General features: G+C 42.2%; 1 protein-coding gene across 1 annotated transcript; it reads right to left on the bottom strand.

The window, feature by feature from the left end:
* Positions 1–439: 439 nt before the first annotated feature.
* Positions 440–23,056, bottom strand: CBY2 (chibby family member 2). The gene is made up of 3 exons (XM_028526248.2): positions 22,982–23,056; positions 22,631–22,711; positions 440–1,824 (listed from the first exon to the last, which is right to left on the bottom strand). The coding sequence occupies exons 1-3, from the start codon at positions 23,054–23,056 to the stop codon at positions 598–600; spliced, it is 1,383 nt and encodes a 460-aa protein (XP_028382049.1). The 3' UTR covers positions 440–597.
* Between the last annotated feature and the right edge of the window lie 825 nt (positions 23,057–23,881).

Genomic DNA, 23,881 nt, shown 5'->3' with positions numbered 1-23,881 from the left:
GCAGGAAGTATATGTGAAATCTTTGTACCTTCTGCTCAATTTTGAGTGAACCTAAAACTGTTCTATAGGGGGAGGGGAGGGGAGGGGAGGGGAGTGGAGGGGAGGGGAGGGGAGAAAAAGGAAAGAGGGAAGGGAAGGGAAGGGAAGGGAAGGGAAGGGAAGGGAAGGGAAGGGAAGGGAAGGGAAGGGAAGGGAAGGGAAGGGAAGGGAGGGGAGGGGAAGGGAGGGGAGGGGAAGGGAGGGGAAGGGAGGGGAGGGGAGGGGAGGGGAGGGAAGGGGAGGGAAGGGAAGGGAAGGGAAGGGGAGGGGAGGGGAGGGGAGGGGAGGGGAGGGGAGGGGAGGGGAGGGGAGGGGAGGGGAGGGAAGGGAAGGGAAGGGAAGGGAAGGGAAGGGAAAAAGGAAAAGAGAAAAGAAAAGAGCAGCACTGTGTTAACTGGCCTCAGCCTCCTCACGCCTTTATTACTTCTCTGAATTTAGGAAGGCAGATCTTTCTGCTCTTCCACAGGCACAAGCTGGTGGGTGAAAGCGAAGAAGACAAAAGAAAGGCAGGAAGTGTTCTGTGCCCCAAGCTTGGTGCCTCTGTGCACTCGGGCAGCCTCAGACCCTGGGAGGCTTCTTAGGGTCCTTGTTCTTGGCTGGCATGAAGGCGTAGAGCTCCTCGATAAGCATCTCCATGCGGGCGGTGACTTCGGTCACAGTGTCGATGACCAGCTTCTGCTGCAGCTTCAGCTTGTTGTTCTCCCACAAGGCCTTGTTTTCCTCCTGGAACAGCCGGTGCTCCTCGCGCAGAGCGTGCAGGGCCCTGTTCTCCTCCTGCAGGAGCCGGTTCTCTTCGCGCAGGGCCTGCAGGCTCTGGTTCTCCTCCCGCAGGGCCTGCAGCGCCCGGCTCATCTCCCTCAGCAGCTCCAGGGGCTGGCTGCCATCCACTATGCCAGTGCCCGGGCCCGGGCCCACCTGGCTCTCCTCCCGGGAGGGCCCAGCCAGGCTACTGACCATTTCGCGCAGGGCACGGAAAGTCTTGGAATCCTCCTGCGGGCTCGAAGGTCCCTTGGGCTCCTCGAACGCGGAGGGGAGGCCCGGGCCCGGATCCGTCAGAAGCCCTGAGCTGCGCGGCTCCTCATGGGGTGAGGGGGCCGGGTTGCTTTCCTCCGCAGGACCCGTCTTCTCCTCGGCCGGGGCCCAGTAGGCCTTCCTCTGCTCCAGCAGCTGCTGCAGGGCCCGGTTCTCCTCCCGGAGGAGCTGGAGCGTGCTGCTCTCCTTGCTGCGGTGTCCGTGTGTGGCCGGGTCCTTCTTCACCACCTCCAAAGCCGTGCTGTCCTTGCGCAGCAGCGGCGAGGAGGCCCTGCTGTCCTCCCGGCCCGGAGGGAGCTTTTGCTCCTCCCAGAAGACCTGCAGAATCTTATTCTCTTTCCGGAGGGTCTTGTTCTCCTCCCGCAGAGCGCGGTTCTCCTCCCGCAGGGACCGGTTCTCGTCCAGCAGCAGGTACTCCTTCGCCAGCCTCTTGTGGTGCAGCTTGTGGTGGAAAGAAGATGAGGGGGAGAAGTAGGGAGACTGCAGGCGGCAGTTCTCATTGACCCACCGCCCGTCCTGAAACACAAACATCTCGTCGCTGAGCTGTACTCGTGGAGGGTTGTAGTCTAGCTCAAGGTCCGCCTGGGAGGTGGGGCGCTCCATCGGATCCAAGGGCACCGAGGAGAAGCGATTCAGTGGGTACGAGTGCTGGCTGGCCACCCTGCGGCTCAGCCTGGGCAGGGCTGCCTGCCTGGCGCAGCGCGGGCTCGGGTACAGGTTGTGGAGCCTCAGGAAGGGCTCGGTTGTGCCCCGCTGCGGGAAAGAACGGGGGAAACCCAGAGTTAGTGAAGGAGCTGGTACACCTGAGGCTGACTGACAAAGTAAGAGGCCAGGACGCCTCACAATAAACCCAGTCTGATAGTCTGCTCTGGCCTGGCCTCAGTAGGCACTTTTACACTTGGCCTGTTGGGGTCCTCACAAGGAAATGCAGTTGATCCTCATCATTCCCTGCAGTTATGTTCTATAAAATTGTGGAGAACACCGAATTAGTGAATACTGAACTATGGCTGCTATGAGAAATACAAAATTAGGTGTCTGCCAGCCTCTGGTCACATTTTCATCAACCATCCAATACATAAGCGCAAACTGCACTGAAACTCATGCCTGAACAAAATTTATCTAACACAACTGTTTTCCCTGTAAAGCACATCACTGCCTTCTTGTGCTTAGAAAAATTAAGCAGCATTTCAGTACTATGCTTGAGGGTGATTTTAGACAGTGAAATCACCAACAACAAAAAAAAAATGTGAAAAACCTGGTACTAAATAAACTGTGAAGTAAACATTGTTTTATGGTATGAGAGCTGAAACAAGAAGGCTCCTCAGCTGAGATTGTTTGCATCAGGTCACTCAAGTGTTTCATCATTCTGTGCATGTCAGTGAATGATCATGGAAGAGTCATGAGTATTGATTTGGGGGTTACAAATTTTTGTGAAAAAAATTAGGGGAATTCACAAATATGGAATTCATCAATAAGAACTATGGTCTGTCACTGATGTGCATGTGAAACTGAAGCCTCTCTCTCACCCTCTCTGAGACTCAGATTTTTCACTAGCAACAAAGAAGGAGTCAAACTGCATGATCTTAAATTAGGCACTTTCTAATACTGAAAGTCAGTGAAATGTGCCTGGAAAATGGAAATAATAACATGTGCCCTGCTTAGTTCACAACACTGTGTGAGGACTGAATGACATAATGAATGTAAAAGTGATTTTAAAACTGTCAAGTGCCATAGAAATGTAAGGTATTGTTATCAAGAAAAGTAGGCTTCAGTAATGGAAGAATTCTGAGATGTATTCAGAAAGTGGTGAGATTTGGCTTTCCTCTGCTCAGGGGAGAGAGTCCTGACCGATCTTTGGAGTACAAAGGCAAGCGACCAGCATATTTCAGCATTTTTGAGAACGGAGGACCAAGGATTGTGGCAGAACCGAAAGAACAAAGAACGGATCCTAGGCGGAGTGCTGCTTCGAGAAGAATCAGCCTCAACACAACCTGCCCTCACCAGCACAACAAAATACAGAAGGTGGTGGACAGAGTGATCCACATTTAACCAGCTGGCGGGAAGGAACCACCAAAGAAAGACTCAACAACAATCAAAACCCAAAGGCAAACACAAAGCCAACTTAAACAACAGCCCAAGACCAGCGAGCTTGGGGGGTCAAGGAAACAGCACCACTGAAACTCACTGCTACTCTACTAAAGAAGTTCACATCATAAACCGAGGGAGCCAGAACAGATCAATGTAAGAAGCTGAGGTGAACAAGAAGAGTCTCACAAACAATGGGAAGACAAAGAAATACTCCCCAAATGAAAGGAAAGGAGGAAGCCTCAAAAAGAATGCTAAATGAAACAGAGGCAATTCAACTATCAGATATTGAATTCAAAGCAGTGATTGTCAGGAAGCTCAATGAGCTCACAATGAACTACAAGAAACTACAGGGAAACTACAATGAACTCAAGGAAAACTACATCAGCATAAAAAAGGAAATAGAAACTCTCAACAAGGGCCAAGAGGAAATGAAGAATACAATCTCTGAAATGAAGAACACAGTAGAAGGAATGAAAAGCAGGATCGATGAAGCAGAAGATCGGATCAGCGAGCTACAGGACAAAATAGAAGAAAACACCCAGAAAGAGCAAGAAAGGGAAAAGAGGCTCAGAAAGAATGAAGAGGGATTAAGAGAAATGCAAGGCAATATGAAACGTAATAATATGCGTATAATAGGGATACCAGAAGGAGAAGAAGAAGAACAAGGGATAGAAAACCTAGTTGAACAAGTGATGATGGAAAACTTCCCTAATTTGATGAGACAAAAAGTCACACAAATACAGGAAACACAGAGAGTCCCAATCAAGAGGAACCCAAGGAGGCCCACCTCAAGACACATCATAATTAAAATGGCAAAATTTCAAGACAAAGAGAGAATCTTAAAGGCAGCAAGGGAGAAGAAGGAAGTAACATACAAGGGGGCCCCAATAAGGCTAACACCTGACTTCTCAATGGAAACACTCCAAGCCAGAAGAGAATGGTAAGAAATAATCCAAGTAATGAGAACCAGAGGCCTGCAACCACGACTACTTTACCCAGCAAGGCTCTCAATTAAGATAGAAGGCCAAATAAGAAGCTTCTCAGACAAAAGAAGTCTAAAAGAATACACCTCCACTAAACCAGCTATGCAAGAGATGCTGAAGGGACTGCTTTAAGGAAAGAAAGGAAAAGAGAGAGTGAGAGAGGATCACACGTACATAAAAGGCAATGAATAAGTACCTATCAATAATAACCTTAAACGTAAATGGACTAAACGCTCCAATCAAAAGACATAGAATAGCTGATTGGATAAGAAAACATGACCCACACATATGCTGTCTACAAGAGACCCACCTCAGGATAAAAGATCTGCACAGGTTGAAAGTGAAGGGCTGGAAACAAATTTTCCAAGCAAATGGACAGGAGAAAAAAGCCGGGGTAGCAATACTCATATCTGACAAAATAGACTTCCAAAGAAGATCCATAAAGAGAGACCCAGAAGGTCATTTCATAATACTCAAGGGAAGAATTCACCAAGAAGACATAAACATAGTAAATATATATGCACCCAACATAGGAGCACCCAAATACATAAAGAAAATCTTAGAGGACTTCAAGAAAGATATGGACAGCAACACAATTATTGTGGGGGATTTTAACACCCCTCTATCAAAAATGGACAGATCTTCCAAACAAAACATCAACAAAGATATTGTGGCATTGAACAATACCCTAGACAAACTGGGCTTTACTGATATTTACAGAACCCTCCATCCCAAAGAAGCTAAATACACATTTTTTTCAAATGTACATGGAACATTTTCAAAGATTGACCACATGATAGGACACAAAACAAGCCTCAACAATTTCAAAAAAATTGAAATCATACCAAGCAATTTCTCGGATCACAAGGGACTGAAACTAGAAACGAACCACAAGGAAAAAAACCCAAAACACTCAAATTCATGGAGATTAAACAGCATGCTATTAAACAATGAATGGGTCAAGAATGATATTAGGGAAGAAATCAAACGGTTTTTGGAAACAAATGAAAACGAACTCACAACAACCCAAAACTTATGGGACACAGCCAAGGCAGTCCTGAGAGGGAAGTTCATAGCAATACAGGCCCACCTAAAAAAGTTAGAAACATTTCAAACAAACAACCTAACCCTATGTCTACAAGAACTCAAGGAACAACAACAAAGACAGCCCAGAGCAAGCAGAAGGAAGGAAATAACCAAGATCAGAGCAGAATTAAATGACATAGAGACTAAAAGCACAATTCTAAAGATCAATGAATCCAAGAGCTGGTTCTTTGAAAAGATAAACAAAATCGACAAGCCTTTAAGCAGACTCATCAAGAAAAAAAGAGAGAAAACCCAAATAAACACAATCAAAAATGAAAGAGGAGAGATTACAACAGATACCACAGAAATACAAAGGATTGTAACAAATTACTACAAAGAGCTGTATGCCAAAAAATTTGAAAACCTAGATGAAATGGACAAATTTCTAGAAAAATATAACCTTCCAAAACTCAATAAAATGGAAGTAGAAAACCTGTTCAAACCAATAACAGCAAAAGAAATTGAAGCAGTAATCCAAAAACTCCCAACACACAAAAGCCCTGGACCAGATGGTTTCACAGGAGAATTCTACAAAGCATTTAAGGAAGAACTAACACCTATCCTTCACAGACTATTTCAAAAAATCCAAAAAGATGGAAGACTCCCAAACTCTTTTTATGAGGCCAACATCATCTTAATCCCAAAACCAGATAAAGACACAACAAAGAAAGAAAACTACAGGCCAATATCGCTGATGAACATTGACGCTAAAATCCTCAACAAGATACTGGCAAACTGCATCCAACAGTACATTAAGAAGATCATACACCATGACCAAGTTGGATTCATTCCAGGTATGCAAGCATGGTACAATATTCGCAAATCAGTAAATGTAATACATCACATAAACAAAAGCAAAGACAAAAACCACATGATCATATCAATAGATGCAGAAAAAGCATTTGATAAGGTACAGCACCCATTTATGATAAAAACACTCAGTAAAGTGGGAATAGAGGGAGCATTCCTCAACATAATAAAGGCCATATATGAGAAACCTACAGCCAACATTATACTCAATGGGCAAAAATTAAAATCTTTTCCACTAAGAACAGGAACGAGACAAGGATGTCCACTTTCACCACTTCTATTCAATATAGTACTGGAAGTTCTAGCCACAGCAATTAGACAAGAAAAAGAAATAAAAGGAACCCAAATTGGAAAGGAGGAAACAAAACTGTCACTGTTTGCAGATGACATGATAGTGTACATAGAAAATCCTATAGACTCCACCAAAAAACTGCTTGACCTAATAAATGAATTTGGCAAAACAGTGGGATACAAAGTCAATATCCAGAAATCAAAGGCATTTCTGTACACCAACAATGAAACAGCAGAAGCAGAAATCAAGAAAAAAATCCCATTTGAAATAGCAAAAAGGAAAATAAAATACCTAGGAATAAACCTAACCAAAGAGGTAAAAGACCTGTATTCAGAAAACTACATAACACTGAGGAGAGAAATCAAGGAAGACACAAACAAATGGAAACATATACCGTGTTCATTGATTGGAAGAATTAATATCATTAAAATGTCCATACTACCAAAAGCAATTTACACATTCAATGCAATACCTATTAAAGTACCAATGGCATATTTCACAGACATAGAACAAACACTTCAAAAATTTATATGGAACCATAAACAACCCCGAATAGCTGCTGCAATTTTGAGAAAGAAGAGTAAAGTAGGAGGAATCACAATACCTGACACTAAACTATACTACAAGGCCACTGTAATCAAAACAGCCTGGTACTGGCATAAAAACAGGCACATAGACCAATGGAACAGAATAGAGAGCCCAGAAATAAACCCAAGCCTCTACGGTCAATTAATATTTGACAAAGGAAGCAGCAACATAAAATGGAATAAAAATAGCCTCTTCAACAAATGGTGTTGGGAGAACTGGACAGCTACGTGCAAAAAAAATGAAACTCGAGCACCAACTTACACCTTATACAAAAATAGATTCAAGGTGGATAAAAGACTTAAATATAAAGCGTGACACCATTAAAGTCCTAGAAGAGAACGTAGGTAGGAAAATCTCAGATATTTCACGCAGAAACTTTTTTACTGACTTGTCTCCTAGAGCAAGGGACATAAAGGAAAGAATAAACAAATGGGACCTCATCAAAATTAAAAGCTTTTGCACAGCTAAGGAAAACAGTATCAAAATAAAAAGAGAACCAACTGTATGGGAAAACATATTTGCTAATGATACCTCAGACAAGGGTTTAATCTCCAAAATATATAAAGAACTTACACGACTCCACTCTAAGAAGACAAGTAACCCAATTAAAAAATGGGCAAAGGATTTGAACAGACACTTCTCCAAGGAGGACATACAGAAAATCCAAAGACACATGAAGCGATGCTCAATATCACTAGCCATCAGAGAGATGCAGATTAAAACCACAATGAGATACCACTTCACACCAGTCAGAATGGCCATCATAAACAAAGCAACAAACAACAAGTGTTGGAGAGGATGTGGAGAAAGGGGGTCCCTAGTGCACTGTTGGTGGGACTGCAGACTGGTACAACCATTATGGAAAGCAGTTTGGAACTTCCTCAGAAAACTAAAAATGGATCTGCCTTTTGACCCAGCAATTCCATTGCTGGGACTCTATCCTAAGAACACTAACACACGAATACAAAAGAACCTTTGCATCCCGATGTTCATAGCAGCACAATTTACAATAGCTAGGTGCTGGAAGCAACCTAGATGCCCATCAGTAAATGAATGGATCAAAAAAACTATGGTACATTTACACAATGGAATTCTATACAGCAGAAAGAAAGAAGGAGCTCCTACCCTTTGCAACAGCATGGATGGAGCTGGAAAGCATTATGCTAAGTGAAACAAGCCAGGCAGTGAAAGACAAATACCACATGATATCACCTTTAACAGGAATCTAAACAACAAAACAAAACAAAACAAAACAAAAAACTAGCAAAATATAACCAAAGACACTGAAATAGGGGATAGTCTGACAGTGGCCAGAGGGGAGAGAAGAGGGAATTTCAGGGGGGAATGGGTAGGGATTACAGGAACAAATTTGGAGGACACATGGACAAAAACTAGGGGTGGGGGGTAATGGGGGCAAGGGGGGAGGGTTGGTTGGAGGGGCTGGAACGGGAGTAGGGGGGAGAAAACTGTACTTGAACAATGATTGAAATAAAAAAAAAAAAGAAAGTGGTGAACAGGTGGCAGAGGCAACAACTACAGAAATAAAGTAAGATCATGATAGCAACTTCTGAATATACCAAAAGAATTTTATCCAAGCAATGTTCTCCAAATATAAATTCCTTATTTCTGAGGTTATTTTCACAATTTTACAGATAGAGAAGATAGAAAACAAATCAGGATACATACTATATACTACATATATATAATGTATATATGTATATAATTATATATCTCTAAACATATACTATATAAGTGTGTGTATAGAGAGATACATAATTTGCACAGTATATAAAGTTGGTTTGAATTTTTTAAGACCCAAAGAGCTAGATAAGTAGAAGACACAGTTCTATGCCATTAACTTTGCAATAAGCACATGCCATTACCTTTTTGTAAGGATGTGCTTAATCTTCCAGATAGCAAGGGTGTAGGAGTATTCTGTAATGAGAACCTTATTTACTTTAAATAAATCCAGCCTCTACAGTTTTTATATTTCTCAATTAGGAAAACACATTAGCTCTTGTAGCTGAACCTATGATCAGAATGAACTTCATTGTGGATAGTCCACACTATATCCTTGTAAATTGAAGGTTCCTTGATCTGGATTTCTGGGAAGATTAGCCAAGATCAATAGGTAATAAAACTGGAGAGGTTCTCTCCATCCTCAGATTAGAACTAATGACGGCCTCCATCTCAGCAGCATCTTACCTTGGATGATATTTATTGTGGAAAATGTGGTTTTAGTCAATGGTGTGTATCCAAATCTTGTGAAGGAATGGGGAGACAGAAATATTGAGCCTCAATTTTGTGCTAGGCCTGAAGCTGAGCATTCTACCTACCAAATTACCCCACAACCCTGAATTAATAAGGTGTTATTATTATTCCTATTTTATAGATGGAGAAACTGAGACTCAAGGAAGTTAAATAACCAGTATCAGTTTAATTACTAAGTCACAAACCCAGTTCTGGCTCCCTGAACTTATATGTATAAAGTGAACACATGAGATATCACCATGAACTTATCAAAGGATTGGCAGTACTTTTGGGGATCAAGATACTTTTTCCTTAACTTTTTATTATGGAAATTTTCAAACATCTATAAAAAGAGAAAGAATAATAATTACTAGATGGGTACATTTTTTCATGTAACCATCACCTAACTTCAGCAATTATCAAATTAAAGCCACAGTTGTTTCACATATACCATCACCCAATTCCACAGTACTCCCTTGTCACTGGGTTATTTTAAAACAAAGTGTAGATTTCCAGTCAAGATGGCAGCATACAGTACTCACCTCCCCCTGAAACCACATCAAAATTACAACTAAACTACAGAACAACCATCATTCAGAACCACCTGAAGTCTGACTGAATGAAAGTCCTATAACTAAGGAATGAAAGAAGAAACCACACCAATACTGGTAGGAATGCAGACATGGAACCAGCTAGTCCCATGCCCAAGTGTGGTGTATAAAAATCAGGAAGGATATCTCAGCAATGGAGGTCCTCCATGAGGAGTGAGGGGTACCTGCCTCACACCAAGCCCCCAAGCCTAGGGTTCTACAGACAGGAAGAGAAGTGCCCTTAACTTCTGGCTGTAAAAACCAGCAGGGATTGAAGCTGGGGAGATAGAGGACTTCTGGAGTCCCAAACAATTCCTCTTAAAGGAGCCCACACACATACTTACTCAGACTCATCCTTTAAGCTCCAGTGCTGGGGCAGCAGCTTGAAAAGTACCAGAGCACTTCAGGTCAAGATGGAGGTATAGGTAGAGATGCTTTGCTTCCTTGTACAACCAAAAGGACAACCACCAATTTAAAAACCAAAAGCAACCAAAACTGCCAGAAAATTGAACTGTATGGAAAATTTACAACCAAGAAGTTAAAGAAGAAACATTCATCCAGACTGGAGGGAGGAGCAGAGTCAGGCAGCCAGGGTGAAGAGGGTGCATGGCAAGGTGACAGACAGGGCCAGGCAGCAGCTGGTGGACTGGGAGGGTCGAACATTCATGTGTCGCTAAACCAGGAGGAACAACTGGGGAGTGAGACAGACAACACAACCCAAGGTTCCAGCATGGGAAAAGAAAGCCTCAAAACCTCTAGCTGGAAAAACCTATGGGAGTTGCAGTGGCAGGAGAAACTCACAGCCTCATAGGACAGTTTGTTGGAGAGACCCATAGGGTCCCAGAATGTACACAAGCCTACCCACTAGGGAATCAATGCCAAAAGGGCCCAATTTGCTTGCAGGTAGCAGTAGAAGTGACTTACTGTGGGGGGAGAGCTGAACAAGCGGCATTGTTCCCTCTCTGACCCCTCCACCACATATAGTGCCACAACGCAGCAAAGTGGGTTGCCCTGCCCTGGTGAACACCTAAGGCTCTGCCCCTTACAATGTAACAGGAATGCCTAGACAAGGAAATATGGCCCAATATGGATCAAAACTCCAGAAAAAAAGAACTAAGTGATGAGGACACAACCAACCTATCAGATGCAGAGTTCAAAACACTGGAAATAAGGATGTTCACAGAAATTATTGAGTACAGATGCAAAATAGAGGTAAAGGCTATAAAAAGGGAAATAAAGAAAAATATACAGGGAACCAACAGTGAAGGGAAGAAAAATGGGACTCAAATCAATGATTTGGAACAGAAGGAAGAAATAAACACTCAATCAGAATAGAATGAAGAAACAAAAATTCAAAAAAAAATGAAGAAAGGCTTAGGAACCTCTGGAACAACTTTAAATATTCCAATATCTGAATCATAGGGGTGCCAGAAGGAGGAGAAGAAGAGCAAGAAATTGAAAATTTATTTGAAAAAAATATGAAAGAGAACTTTCCCAATCTGGTGAAGGAAATAGACTTCCAGGAAGTCCAGGAAGCTCAGAGAGTCTCAAAGAAGTTGGACTCAGGGAAGCATACACCAAGGCACCTCATAATTACATTACCCAAGATTAAAGATAAGGAGAGAATCTTAAAAGCAGCAAGAGAAAAGGACACAGTTACCTACAAGGGAGTGCCCATAAGATGTCAGCTGATTTCTCAAAAGAAACCTTGCAGGCAAGAAGGGGCTGGAAAGAAGCATTCAAAGTCATGAAAGGCAAAGGCCTACATCCAAGATTATTCTATCCAGCAAAGCTTTCATTTAGAATGGAAGGGCAGATAAAGTGCTTCCCAGATAAGGTCAAGTTAAGGGTATTCATCATCACCAAGCCCTTATTATATGAAATGCTAAAGGGACTGATCTGAGAAAAAGAGGATCACCCCTATGAACAGTAAAATGACAACAAATTCACAACTATCAACAACTGAACCTAAAAACAAAAACAAAGTAAGCAAACAACAAGAACAGGAACAGAATCACAGAAGTGGAGATCACATTGAGGGTTATCAGCAGGGATGAAGAGAGGGGAGAAGGGGAGGAAGGTACAGAGAATAGGCATAATTGGTAGATACAAAATATACAGGGAGGGTGGGGGTGGTTAAAACATTATAGGAAATGTAGAAGCCAAAGTACTTATATGTATAACCCTTGGACATAAACTAAGGTGGTGGGGAATGCTGGTGGGAGGGGAGGTGCAGAGCAAAGGGGTATAAAGGCAAGCAAAAATGGGACAACTATAATAGCATAATCAATAAAATATGCTTTTAAAGAAGAAAAGTACCAGAGACATATGTGGATGAACCTAATTATCCAGCATCAGGGTGAGATTTGAGGGGAAGCAGCTTTTTCCAAAACAGAAGTGCTGGCAAAGGCCATTGTTCCTTTGATGAGCCCTCCCCCACATAGCTGGCAGACAGGCACCATATCTGAGTCACCATAAATCTGGCTCATACTGTTGGCCCAACACTGGTGATTCTCTGAGGCCCTGACCCACCCAAATTTCAGGTCCACCCAAGCCATTTCCTGTGGCTTTTCTATACAAATGACCTGTCTTGGCTCATGCCTCAGGTTTTCCTAAAATCTCTCAAATAAGCAGCATCTGGCCTCAGCATGCCCTATACCTCTTACTAAGAGGCCCCAGGCTTGGCATGAGCAACAGTCAGCCTCAGTTCACAGCTTTTCTGCACCTGGGCACCTCCAAGCTCAGCACAAGTAGCAGCCATCTGCAGCTCACTTGGTATCTCATGCTGGGTGGCCCCAGGCAGAACACAAGTGGCGGTTGACTTTGGCCTGCACCTCCTGGGAGGTGCAGAGCCAGTGCATCCAGTGGACAGCTTCAGACCATATCAAAGCATAACCACCCAATGACCTCCATAAGCAACACACTCAAGGGGTGGATTCAGCAGGCACTAGAGCCCCACTAAAACTTTGCAAGCCTGCTCTTTGGGGTGGGTCCCTGAGCAGCTTATCCTCCAAGATGGTCAGAAGTCAGTGGCAGTAGCCAGTCCTTGCTGCCAATTAGCCTGGGGGTAAATCCCTCCTACTAAGGAGCCAATAGCAATCAAGTTTTAACCACAGGAGAGGGTATACACAGCCCACACAGGGGGCACAACTCATGAGCCTAGCTTGAGTAATCAGGGAAGCAGTGTCACTTGACCCCACACCCACTACATTGAGCCACTCAACCAAGCCTGGAAGACACAGTAGCTCTACCTAATACATAGAAACAAACATAAGGAGGCTGCCAAAATGAGGAGACAAAGAAGGAGACATAAGTCCCAAATGAAGGAACAGAACATAACTCCAGAAACAGAACTAAACAAAATGGAGACAAGCAATCTGCTAGATGCAGAGTTCAAAACACTGGTTATGAAAATGCTCAGTGAACTTATTGAGAACATCAACAGCATAAAAAAGATCCAGTCAGAAATGAAGGATACAATGGAATGAAAACTACATTACATGGAATCAACAGTAGAATAAATAAAGCCAAGAATCAAATCAGCAACTTGGAATATAAGGAAGCAAAAAACACCCAGTTAGAACAGCAAAGAGAAAAAAGAATCCAAAAATATGAGGACAGTTTAAGGAACTTTGGGGACAACTATAAGCATACCAACATTTATATCATGGGGGTACAAGAAAGAGATGACAATGAGCAAGCAATTGGAAACCTGTTTGAAAAAGTAATGACAAAACATCCCTAACTGGTTGAAGGAAATATACATATAAGTCCAGGAAGCAAAGAGAGTCTCAAACAAGATAAACCTAAGTAGGCCCAAACCAAGACATATCGTAATTAAAATGCCAAAGGGTAAAGACAGAGAGAATCTTAAAGGCAGCAAGAAAAAAAGCAGTTAGCTACTTACAAGGTAGCTCCCATAAAACTGTCAGCTGATTTCTCAAAAGAAACTTTGCAGGCCAGAAGGGTTAGGCAAGAACCATTCAAAGTGATGAAAAGTAAGAAGCTACAACCAAGATTACTGTACCCAGCAAAGCTTACATTTAGAATCAAAGGACAGATAATGAGTTTCTTAGATGTGAAAAAGCCAAAGGAGTTCATCACCATCAAGCCAGTATTATAGGAATTGTTAAGTAAAGGGTTTTCTTTGAGAAGAAGAAGAAAAGAGTAAAAATGAATGACAAATACACATTTATCAACAATTGAATCTAAAAAAAAATAAATGAACAAGCAGAACAGAAACAGACTCATAGATACAGAGAACATTTTGATGGTTGTCAGATGAAAGGGGTTGGGTAGGGTAGATGAGTAAAAAAGGTGAAGGGATTAAGAAGTACAGATTGGTTGTTACAGAATAGTCATGGGTATGTAAAGTACAGTATAGGGAATGCAGTCAGTAACATTCTTATTTTATCCATTAATACATCAATGTGTATCTTTTAAACAAAACCACAATACCATTATCATCCTGTTATTTTTTGTGGCTTTTTTTTTACTGTATTTTTTCCATTACCATTTAGTCCTCTTATATACCTCACCCTCCTGTAATCATCACACTGTTGTCCATGTCCATAAGTCCCTTTGCCTTTTTTCTCAATCACTCCATCCCCTAATCCTACCCCTCTCCCCACTTAACTGTCATCCTGGTCTCTATCTGTGAGTCTGTCTCTATTTTGCTTATTAGTTCAGTTTGTTCATTATGTTCCACATATGAGTGAAATCATATGGTATTTGTCTTTCTCTGACTGGCTTAATTCATCCTTTTAAAATTTAACAATGATCTCTTAACAACAAATATCAAGTCAGTGTTCAGATTTCCCCAATTGTCTCATTTCTTTTTTAGGATTGTTTGGTTTCAATCAGAGAAATACTCTTCTTCATCCAACTAAACATCCAAAGAGGAATCTATAATGCTTTATAACTGTTTAGAGAATCCTTGGTGACCTTTAAATCATCCTCTTCAGCTGCTGTTACACTATATTCATAATCTGAACTGGGTACTCAATGGATTTTTTACTCTCCCCTCAACAGATGCACTAAATAGCCCTAGCTGGTGTGGCTCAGTGGATTGAGCACTGGCCTGCAAACCAAAGGGTCGCTGGTTCAACTCCCAGTCAGGGCGCATGCCTGGGTTGCAACCAGGTCTCTGGTGGGGGATGTGCAATAAGCAACCACACATTGATGTTTCTCTCCCTCTCTTTCTCTCTCCCTTACCCTCTCTCTAAAAATAAATAAATAAAATCTTTTAAAAAATAAATTACTGTTACTTAAAAAAAAGAAATGCACTAAACAAAAACGTAACATGTAGTGGTAGATCCCTAGTTATGGACAATCTATCTATCTGGTCCTTGTCCTTATGCATGTCATCAGGTAACCTTGGTCACATCCTCTCATCTTCTGAACTTGTTTTCCACTTGTGTATAATGAAGGGTCAGCAACATTATCTCTAAATGTCCTCTTAATTTAACTTTCTCTGGTTCCACCGATCTATATTTGTAAGTGGGTACAACTATGCCCCTAGCAGACCTCTTTTACCAACCTAGTTGACATCTTGTCTCCTTCCTTAAATGGTCAACACCTCCCAAGAAGATCCTTTTGCATTTTCTGTTTCATGCCTACCACTCCTGATCCAGAAAATGTCAATGGGCTAATAGGTTCCTTTACTTCCTTACCCAGGAAACCAAATCCTTCCCTTAAAACTGAGTCCTTCTATCTTTCCTCCTATCCCCAGACAGGATGAAGAAAGAGGTCAGATTCAGTATTGACTCATGGCCTAGTTTCTTAGAACACAGAAATCACTTTAGCCTCATCTATCCAATGTAAAGCTAAAGTAAAGTGTACCTTTTCTGTTTCTGAAAGTGAGATTTAAGGAAAAATGTGTCAAGAGTTCTGATTGAACGTTAGGCATTTCAGATATGCCAAGAATCCTGAATGAACTTTAGGAAAACATTAAGCCAAGACAAATTCTTTCTTTCCTGTGTTATTTCCCCAACTGTAATCAGACCAGCTGGACTTAGTGCTCAAGTGAAAGTTTTTTCCTAGCCTTGTGAAAATGCCTTGCCCTAATCTAGTTCTACTCTGAAAGTTCTTGTACCAATTCTTCCTCCACATTCATGTTAATGAATCAACTAACATTAATTTAGCATCTGGTCTCAGATCCTGCCCTCAGGGAGCTTCAAGTCAATTTGAAAAGTCATTTATTAAGGGTGGGGCCTGACCTTATTGTGTGCATGTGCAGCTTGGTATGTGGCTGTTCCTGGTCTCTAGCAGACCTGAGAGGCAGCTCTCCTGTCCTTGCCCTGGACTCTCCTGCATTGCAGACCCCTTCCCTAAGACAGGGGGCCCTAGACCCCAGGGCTCAGAAGTAGCCAACTTCCAAGTCTGATGGGCCAGCAAGAATTCTCTGCACATTGACATTCAGAAGCTGAAGGAGAAGAGAAACATGCTGGACAGGGAGATTTCCCAATTAATATCTGAAGACTACAGTGTGGATGAACTGGAGGACCACATCTCCCAGCCCCATGAATATGATGACATCAAGGATATAAGCCAGATGCTGATGGGCAAACTGGCCATGATCTGAGGTATTACCACCAGATTTGCATCCAGGATTTGGCCTGGACATGAGTGACTGAGCAGAGGTTCACAGCCCCTTGTCCATGGCCCACTGGGACAACTGATATGGATATGAGATCAGCTGTGAAAGCCCAAGAAGTACACCCACAGGCTTTCCAGCAAGGCAGTGATAGAAGCCCTTTTCTAGAGAGCCAATGCTCAGTCAGGAGAGGAAGGTGTGTTCCCAGCTCCAAGACTCCCAAAATGTCCCAGTGATACCTGTGTATGTGTATGTGTTCTATTTGTAAATAAACATGTGAACAATAAAGATAAGAAAGAATATTCAGTTATTAGTAATGATTACTTCTTGGTGCCAATGAAAGAGGTCAAAGTATCACAAGCATTATGTAGGCAGTAAGGTATGGGGATCTGGGGGCTGGACATCATAAAACCTGCAGAGTCCCGGCATTGCCTGTATAAGTGTATAACCTTTTAAGATCACTTAATTTCTGTGCTTACATTTCCATATATAGACTGTGTGAATACTAGCATGATTCAGAGCCACCCCATATGTTTGTGCAGGTTGTACAATGACAAATTTTAGAGGGTGATATTTACAACTGTTGTTGCAGTGCACAGTCTGTACAACCATCCATAGGAACCTTACTAACATCTGCCCTATTTCACAGTTTGTTGTAGAGTTAAAAAGAAAAGTAAAATAAAATGTGATATTTCCTTTGTTTATAAAGAGCTACAGATATATGAGGATGTACTTTGATATGGAAGAGAAGTTGCTTAGCATTCCCTTAGAGAAAAACTTATAGAACAAGAAAAAGGAAATAACATTACTGAAAGACTATTATGTAACAACATGCTAATTGATTTATTCATATATATTGTCTTACCAAAAAGAGCCACAATGGTTCTACCTCAGATCACCTAGCCATCAAGGGGCAAAGCCAGAGTTTAAACCCAGGATATCTGACTCCAAACTGCATGCTCATCCTAGTTCTTCACAATGCCCAGATGCTTTATTTTGCATCTGTTAATATTACTTTGCAGTGCTTCTCTTATGTTCTGTCTCACCTTCTCCCCAGATGAATAAATTGCAATTCTATAAGACAGTAACCTGTCCCTCATTTTTTGACATCCCTAGTTCTAGAAATTAGAAGAGCACATTTTATATACAGCAAAAGTGTAACAAGTCCTTGTTGATGAACTAATCAACCAAAATACACTAAAAGGTAAGGAGGAGCTATTAGGTTGAAATATGTGAAATATTGTACCATTTTTAAACTATAAAAGTGATTATTTTGTTTGTTTTAATATACTTAGTGTACTTAATAAAGCTATGTCCTCATTTCAGTCTATATATTTAAACTGCAGAGCTGTTGCTGCATGACATAAATGCTACAACAGTGGGGGTCTGCTCATGCGAATTTCACAAAACTGTGGGTTCATCTGTGTAGTCCTTAAAAGCAGCTGCCCCTGCCTACAAATTCCTCATGTGTGCTGGTTGTCCATATCACCATCTTGAACCTATAATCTAATGAGTGTAGAGGCCTCAAATTGTCAGTAACTCAAATTTTGGGTTCAAAAGTCCCATATCTTTGAGTGCTCTTCAAAAAGTCACTTTGCTCCTCTGACTGTCACCTCTAAAATTAACTTAAATGTAGCTGCTCTGACTACTTCCTGAGATGGTGGTGAGGCACCAAGGAAGTGGTAGGCAAGCTGTCATAAAGACCAGATGGCCAGATGGTTCTACTGGTAAGGCTTAAACAAATATTCCTGACCTAGAGCAAATGATGAATATATTTCTTTACAAAAGGCCTTTCCAAAAAGTGAGCATCTGAGCTAAGTACATGAGGTACAAAATCCCAGGCCTCCTTAGCCTATGTTTGAAGCCAGAGCCTGCTCAGTAGGTCACCTTGACCAGTGTTTTTACTGTGTTGGATTCATGAACAAAACTAATCTGTCCTTGATGTCTTCAAGCCATAACAAGAGATATGGGCTGCCCTGACAAATGTGGCTCAGTTGATTGTGTGTTGTCCCACAAATCAAAAGGTCACTGGTTCAATTTCCTATCAAGGCACATGTCTGGGTTGCAGGTTTGGTCCCTGGTCAGGGAGTATACAAGAGGCAACTAATTGATGTTTCCCTCTCACACTGACATTTCTCTCCCTTCTTTTTCCCCTCTTTCCCTCTCTCTAAAAATAAATACATAAACTCTTTTTTTAAAGAGAGAGATGGACTAACAAAGACCCTGGAACACCCCTGAAAGTTCTGCTAAGCCTGGGAACAGAGTCAAAGCCTATGGCAGCACAGTGCAAGCCTCCAGAGAAACATGGCTCAAGTTTCCCATGAAGAAAAGATTATCTCCTCCCTGGTCTATGGGAAATGCTCTCACATATGGACATATCTAGTAGAAAGGAGAGGAAAATGTTGGCTTCTTCATGTAAAAAAGGGATATGAGGGTGGATACAAGAGAAATACAACTGGCTATGAGGTTCATGATACCTTCCGATCAGGACTTATTTGGAAGTGGCTAAGAGACTCTGCCCTCAGGTGAATATGCTCACAGTTGTGACCTAAGATGTATTAATTCCAGGGATTCAGGAACAGCCCCCTAGGCACAAACATATCCAATCACAGATGCCTGAATGTCATCTATGAGTGGATGTTCTTCCTCAGTACCAGGCCTGGCCCTCTCCCTATCATCTCCTTAAACACAAGTGGTCCTGAAAGAAAAATGCTTGAAATCACCAGTGACTGGGTGACTTTGTCAGATCACCAACTTCATAATGAGTAAAGAACATGGAGGAAAATTGGCCAATGGTAGGGGGTGACAAAGAGCAAAGGAGAGGTGATAAGACCAAAGTCTCTTACTGATGCTACAGAATTTCTAAGGAAGAGAACCCTCAGACTGGGACCTTCTGGAATGGAGTTCCTGGGGTTAATGGCCTCCCATCAAATGGGTTTGGGGACAGGACTGGACAGTGACTAGCCAGGCTTAGCTTACACTCTAAAGTTCTCTTCACTCCTAGAAAAGTGTGGCTACCACAGACCAGAAGGGATTTCCAAAGCCTGGTAGATTCCGAGAGTGTTGACCAAGGTTTTAAACACATACTTTGCCAACAGTACTGAGGGTTACAGTCAAAGAACACTCAGCCACCTGAGGTTCTTTTCAGGCATGAGAATCTGAGGTACCCAGAATACTGGAAGGAAGAGCCAGGTACACTACTAATTTTTCAGATGAAGTGACAAAGTTGAGGTTCATTATCACATTTTTATAATAACTCAGGTCCCTATAGCCTAATAAAGTCAGTGTGGGTTTTAATAAATGTGAACAGGTAAGAGGATAATTCACAGGTGAATGTGACTGATTTTGATAGAATTATAACATTACCAGGAAAGAGGATAAATATGTCATCATGTTATGGTAGTTTCAGCTAATCGTTTAACATGGAATCTCATGAAATCTTCCTTCTAACAGTCAATTCAGAGATATGGGTATTGTCAGCAATACCCCAAACTTCTGCAAAACAAGCTCAAACAAATGGGGTTGAGAAAAGGCAACTGGCTGGGGGTTAGAATGAAGGGGGCCTGGTGGGTGCTTTCTGATCTGGTATAGATCATTAATGATCTAGCAGTAAATAACACCTTCATGTAACTCACAGGTAGTGCTCAATTGGGGAAATGTGAATGCCTATGAAAACTGAATCACTATGCATGTTATGTGCAAAAGGAATAAGGTCAGCTAGCTTGGGCAGGAAATTACTGGCTTGATTGCTTCCAAGTTAATATGCTAGAAAGAAATAGATCAGAAAACACAAATATTTAATGTGAGAAAGAAAAACTGGAAATCAGTAAGACCTGAAAAGACCTCAGGGTGATAACAGATAGTGAATCATAAGCATTTGGAATGTAATTGAGACACCCAAACACCCAGCATGATTGGGATCTGGAGGGCCAGAGGCACTTTCTGGGGACAGAGCTGCTGATGTAATTCCCTTTTAAAATGAATGGACTCAGCTCCAGAATGAAGCAGCATGGGGCAAATAAATACAGGGAGCTCCAGGCAAACAGTAAGATGTGGGAAGAAGAGGTGGGATCTCTTAATAGCAAGAGAAGAAGCAGAGGGCTAAAACATGACCTGGTCCAGCCAGGTGGCATATGCCCAGCAGAGAGATTGGGTGTAGCAAAGAGGGTGGGTTTTGACTTGGGTTCAAGTCCCCAACTCCAGTTCTGCTATTTATTACTAGTATGGTTCATGGGGTTCTCAGTTTCCATACCCAGGCAACCTCTGCCTCACCCTTGCATGGCCCAGTGACCAACATGTGATTAAATCAATGCTTAGTTGATTGTTCTCTCCCCTTGTGAACCACATCAATGCCCCCCCGCCAAACCACTATCTCATTGGAGTAGGTCCAATAAGTTCTTTGGTCACTCGCACAGCCCTGCTGGTGGCACATTTCAGATAATCTAAACTTATAAATGCCCACATTCCCCTGGTGCACCATCCTAGAGTATCCTGGCAGGTGTCTGACACCTGGTGCAAAACTTGTGCATAGCAAATGTACCAATGAGGCCACATTTGCCCATGAGAGGTACACATGCCCAGGCAGCAAGTATCCTCTCACCCATGCACTCCATGCCCTCCCAGACCCCCGCAGCAGCATTGGATCCTGCAGCACAGGAAGTGGATGGCTCGAGCATTTTTTTATTTTTAATCCTCACTTTAGAGACAAGGGAAGGGAGGGAGAGAGAGGAAGAGAAACATCAATGCAAGAGAAGCATCGATTAGTTGCCTGTCATGTGCACCCTAACCAGGACCAAACCCACAACTTTTCAGTTTACAGGACAACACTACAACCAACTGAACCACACCAGCCAGGGCACTTGAGCTTTTTTAAACCACTCTTCAGTTCTTTTCTCCTGCCTCTCCTTCTCAATGCTGAGTTATTTCTGGGAGGTAGGCAGGGAGAGTTATGCTAGGTTGAAGACTTCCCTATCACTCTATCACATAATCACTATTTCAAACCCTGTTCTGGGCCCCCTTCCCCAACCCCATCCTTAGGTTGGCACCCTCCACCTGTCCCTTGGCGAAACAAACATTGATTTATCTGAGCTGTGAACAAATCAAAGGAGCAACACCCGCCATCACGAGGGTAGCAGCCAACAGAGTGACACATGTATTTCAGGTAGAATCAGACCTAAATCTAGGTTCCTACAGCTGTAGGAACCCTGTGAGAAACCATCTTGTCTAACAATTCAGAGAAAGTTAGCTGGTATTCTAAGTTTCATGAGCTGAAACAGAGAAGTAGCTGTTCATCACAAAGTTATAGAAAAATGTGAGAACAAATAGCCAGAATATGTTTTTGTCCTATAGTTTTTCCTCCTGCTGAACATACTTACCTAGATTGTTACAATTATCTCCTCCTATAGAAGGAATGCTGAAGGTTTTCCTTCTAACCGTGTTCTTCTGAAAATCCTTAAGGTAGAGAGAGCTTTCCTAGAGCCCTCTCTTTATGAAAGCTGACTTCCCACAGGGAAGTGATCAGTACTGTCCCTAACACATCCCTGGACAGAGCTTTCAGATAGTTACCTCTGCATTGGACTCCTCCACTCTACATTTCAGCCCCTCTGGTGGCACCGCCATGGTCTTCCAACAGGGCCTTAGGTGACTCTGGAGAAGTAAGGTCACCCCCTTTGTGACATAGCAGCAGTAGAAACAATCCAATCAGGAGAACCCCATCAAGGAAGTGGCTGCTAAGCAGAAGGAGACCTGAGAATTTCTAGCCTGTCAATAATTCCTCCTTTCATTGGCCTCTGTTCTGATCCCTGTGCCCACCCCCTTATACTGTCATTGGTATATAGCAGGTCTTAATTCCCTTGACATCTCCAAATGACCCTGTACCCCTTGATATAACATACTGGTTTTCTTCTCATGGATTCAGTTACATGCATTTGATTCCAAGCCCCAGTTCTAATTTTCCTCCAGAAATTCAGAGTGGTTGAACATTAAGAAGTACCAAAAGACATAATATTGAGAAGATTGGCTTATTTCAGTGTCATGTGTTAGAGTTGGAAGTCTTACAGATCACCTAACCCACTCTCTTCACTTGAGGAATGAAGGACCCAAGATCCACAGTCACTAAGTGGTCTCACCCATGCACACAGCTGGTTGGAAGCTGACCTGCAATTAAAATCAAGGTCTTAAATACTCTGTCCATTCTATAACATCTTGCTACAGTTTGAAAGAGGAGGATTTTTCTGGCTAAAATTGATAGTTTAAATTCTTCTGTGATTATCCATACCTGAGGTAGAACCACATTGATTGGAATCTCTAGGCTATCAGATCTGGCATCTCCTTTCCTTGTAAAATGTGGCCTCGAGTGCTGTGGAAAAGAGAAAATAACATGTCTGCTTCCCAGTCCACTGGATCTCAATTACCCACATGTAAAACAGAGGACTTTCTATTCACTTATCTCCCCTTGTAAGTTATGTACATTATGAAAAACTGAGTTTGAAAGAATGTGAAGATAATACCTGATAAGGGACTTTACCAAAATCTGAACAAAAATTAAGATAGGTATTGTAGTTGGTGTCAAAGCCTTCCAAAAGCCTTTTCTAAGATTGTATTTTTTATCTCAAGTAAAAAGTCATACCAATGTTAGGTGCCAGGTATATGTCCTATGTAGAATTTGGTCACCAAAACACTCAGAACATTCCAGAGGTGACATCACAAAACAATATAGTGTTTTTCAGGGCTCATGGTCTCTCAAACAACATAGTGCTTTTCAGGGCTCATGGTCTCTCTCTCTGAACATCTCAGGCAGGAATGAAGCACTGGCAGTCAGGAAATGTCACCCTGGTGTGTCCATATAGCTGGTCATGGTCCATGTGACACACAATAGTCCAAACACTAGCCCCCTGTTTGGTCATTCTGGCTGCCATTCACATCTCTCCTGTTAGGCTGGGATGAATCCCTATCCTTTCTCCAGAAGTGGCATCTTCTGATTGGATCACTCAAGAAGAAAGAAACCCAAAATGAACTCTTTTCAGATCAAGAGAAGGAATGCAGTATGAGATGTTTTCTGACACCAACCAGTTCTCCCAATTCTCTGACACCAGCTGGACATCCTGAAATTCAGTTCAATTCTAAAACCATCTACCTAGAGTTGGAATCGGGCCCAAAGTTAAAGGGCTCATTCCCACAAGACTGCAATGATTCAGGCACCAGTCATATATCTGGGTCACCAATCTTTCTGACTAATTGGTTATATCAAGAATTCCTATAAACCCCTCCTCAAATTTGATAATTTGATAAAATTGTTCACAGGACTAAAAAAACTTACTTACAATTACAGTTTTATTTTAAAAGATGTGGCTCAGGAACAGCCAAATGGAAGAGTTACTTAGAATGAGATATTTGGAGAGAGAGATGCAGAGCCCCATACCTTACTGGTATACCACCCTACCAGCATCTCCATGTGGTCACCAAGCCAGAAGCTCTCCAAACCCTGTTGTTTAGGGGTTTTTATTGAGGTTTTAATACCTGGGCACAA

The sequence above is a fragment of the Phyllostomus discolor genome, chromosome 11, assembly GCF_004126475.2.
Source record: "Phyllostomus discolor isolate MPI-MPIP mPhyDis1 chromosome 11, mPhyDis1.pri.v3, whole genome shotgun sequence".
Classification (NCBI taxonomy): Eukaryota; Metazoa; Chordata; class Mammalia; order Chiroptera; family Phyllostomidae; genus Phyllostomus; species Phyllostomus discolor.
The sequence above is the reverse complement of the archived record's forward strand: the minus strand, read 5'-3'. Positions and strand labels throughout refer to the sequence as shown.

What these genes read in the sequence shown, in the direction of transcription:
- CBY2 (XM_028526248.2), bottom strand. Translation starts at nt 23,056, where the DNA reads ATGTCACCTCTGGAATGTTCTGAGTGTTTTGGTGACCAAATTCTACAT. An exon ending in ATACCTGGCACCTAACATTG is followed by an intron (nt 22,712 to 22,981) that starts GTATGACTTTTT and finishes TCTTTTCCACAG; the next exon opens with CACTCGAGGCCACATTTTAC. An exon ending in TCAATGTGGTTCTACCTCAG is followed by an intron (nt 1,825 to 22,630) that starts GTATGGATAATC and finishes TCTTTCCCGCAG; the next exon opens with CGGGGCACAACCGAGCCCTT.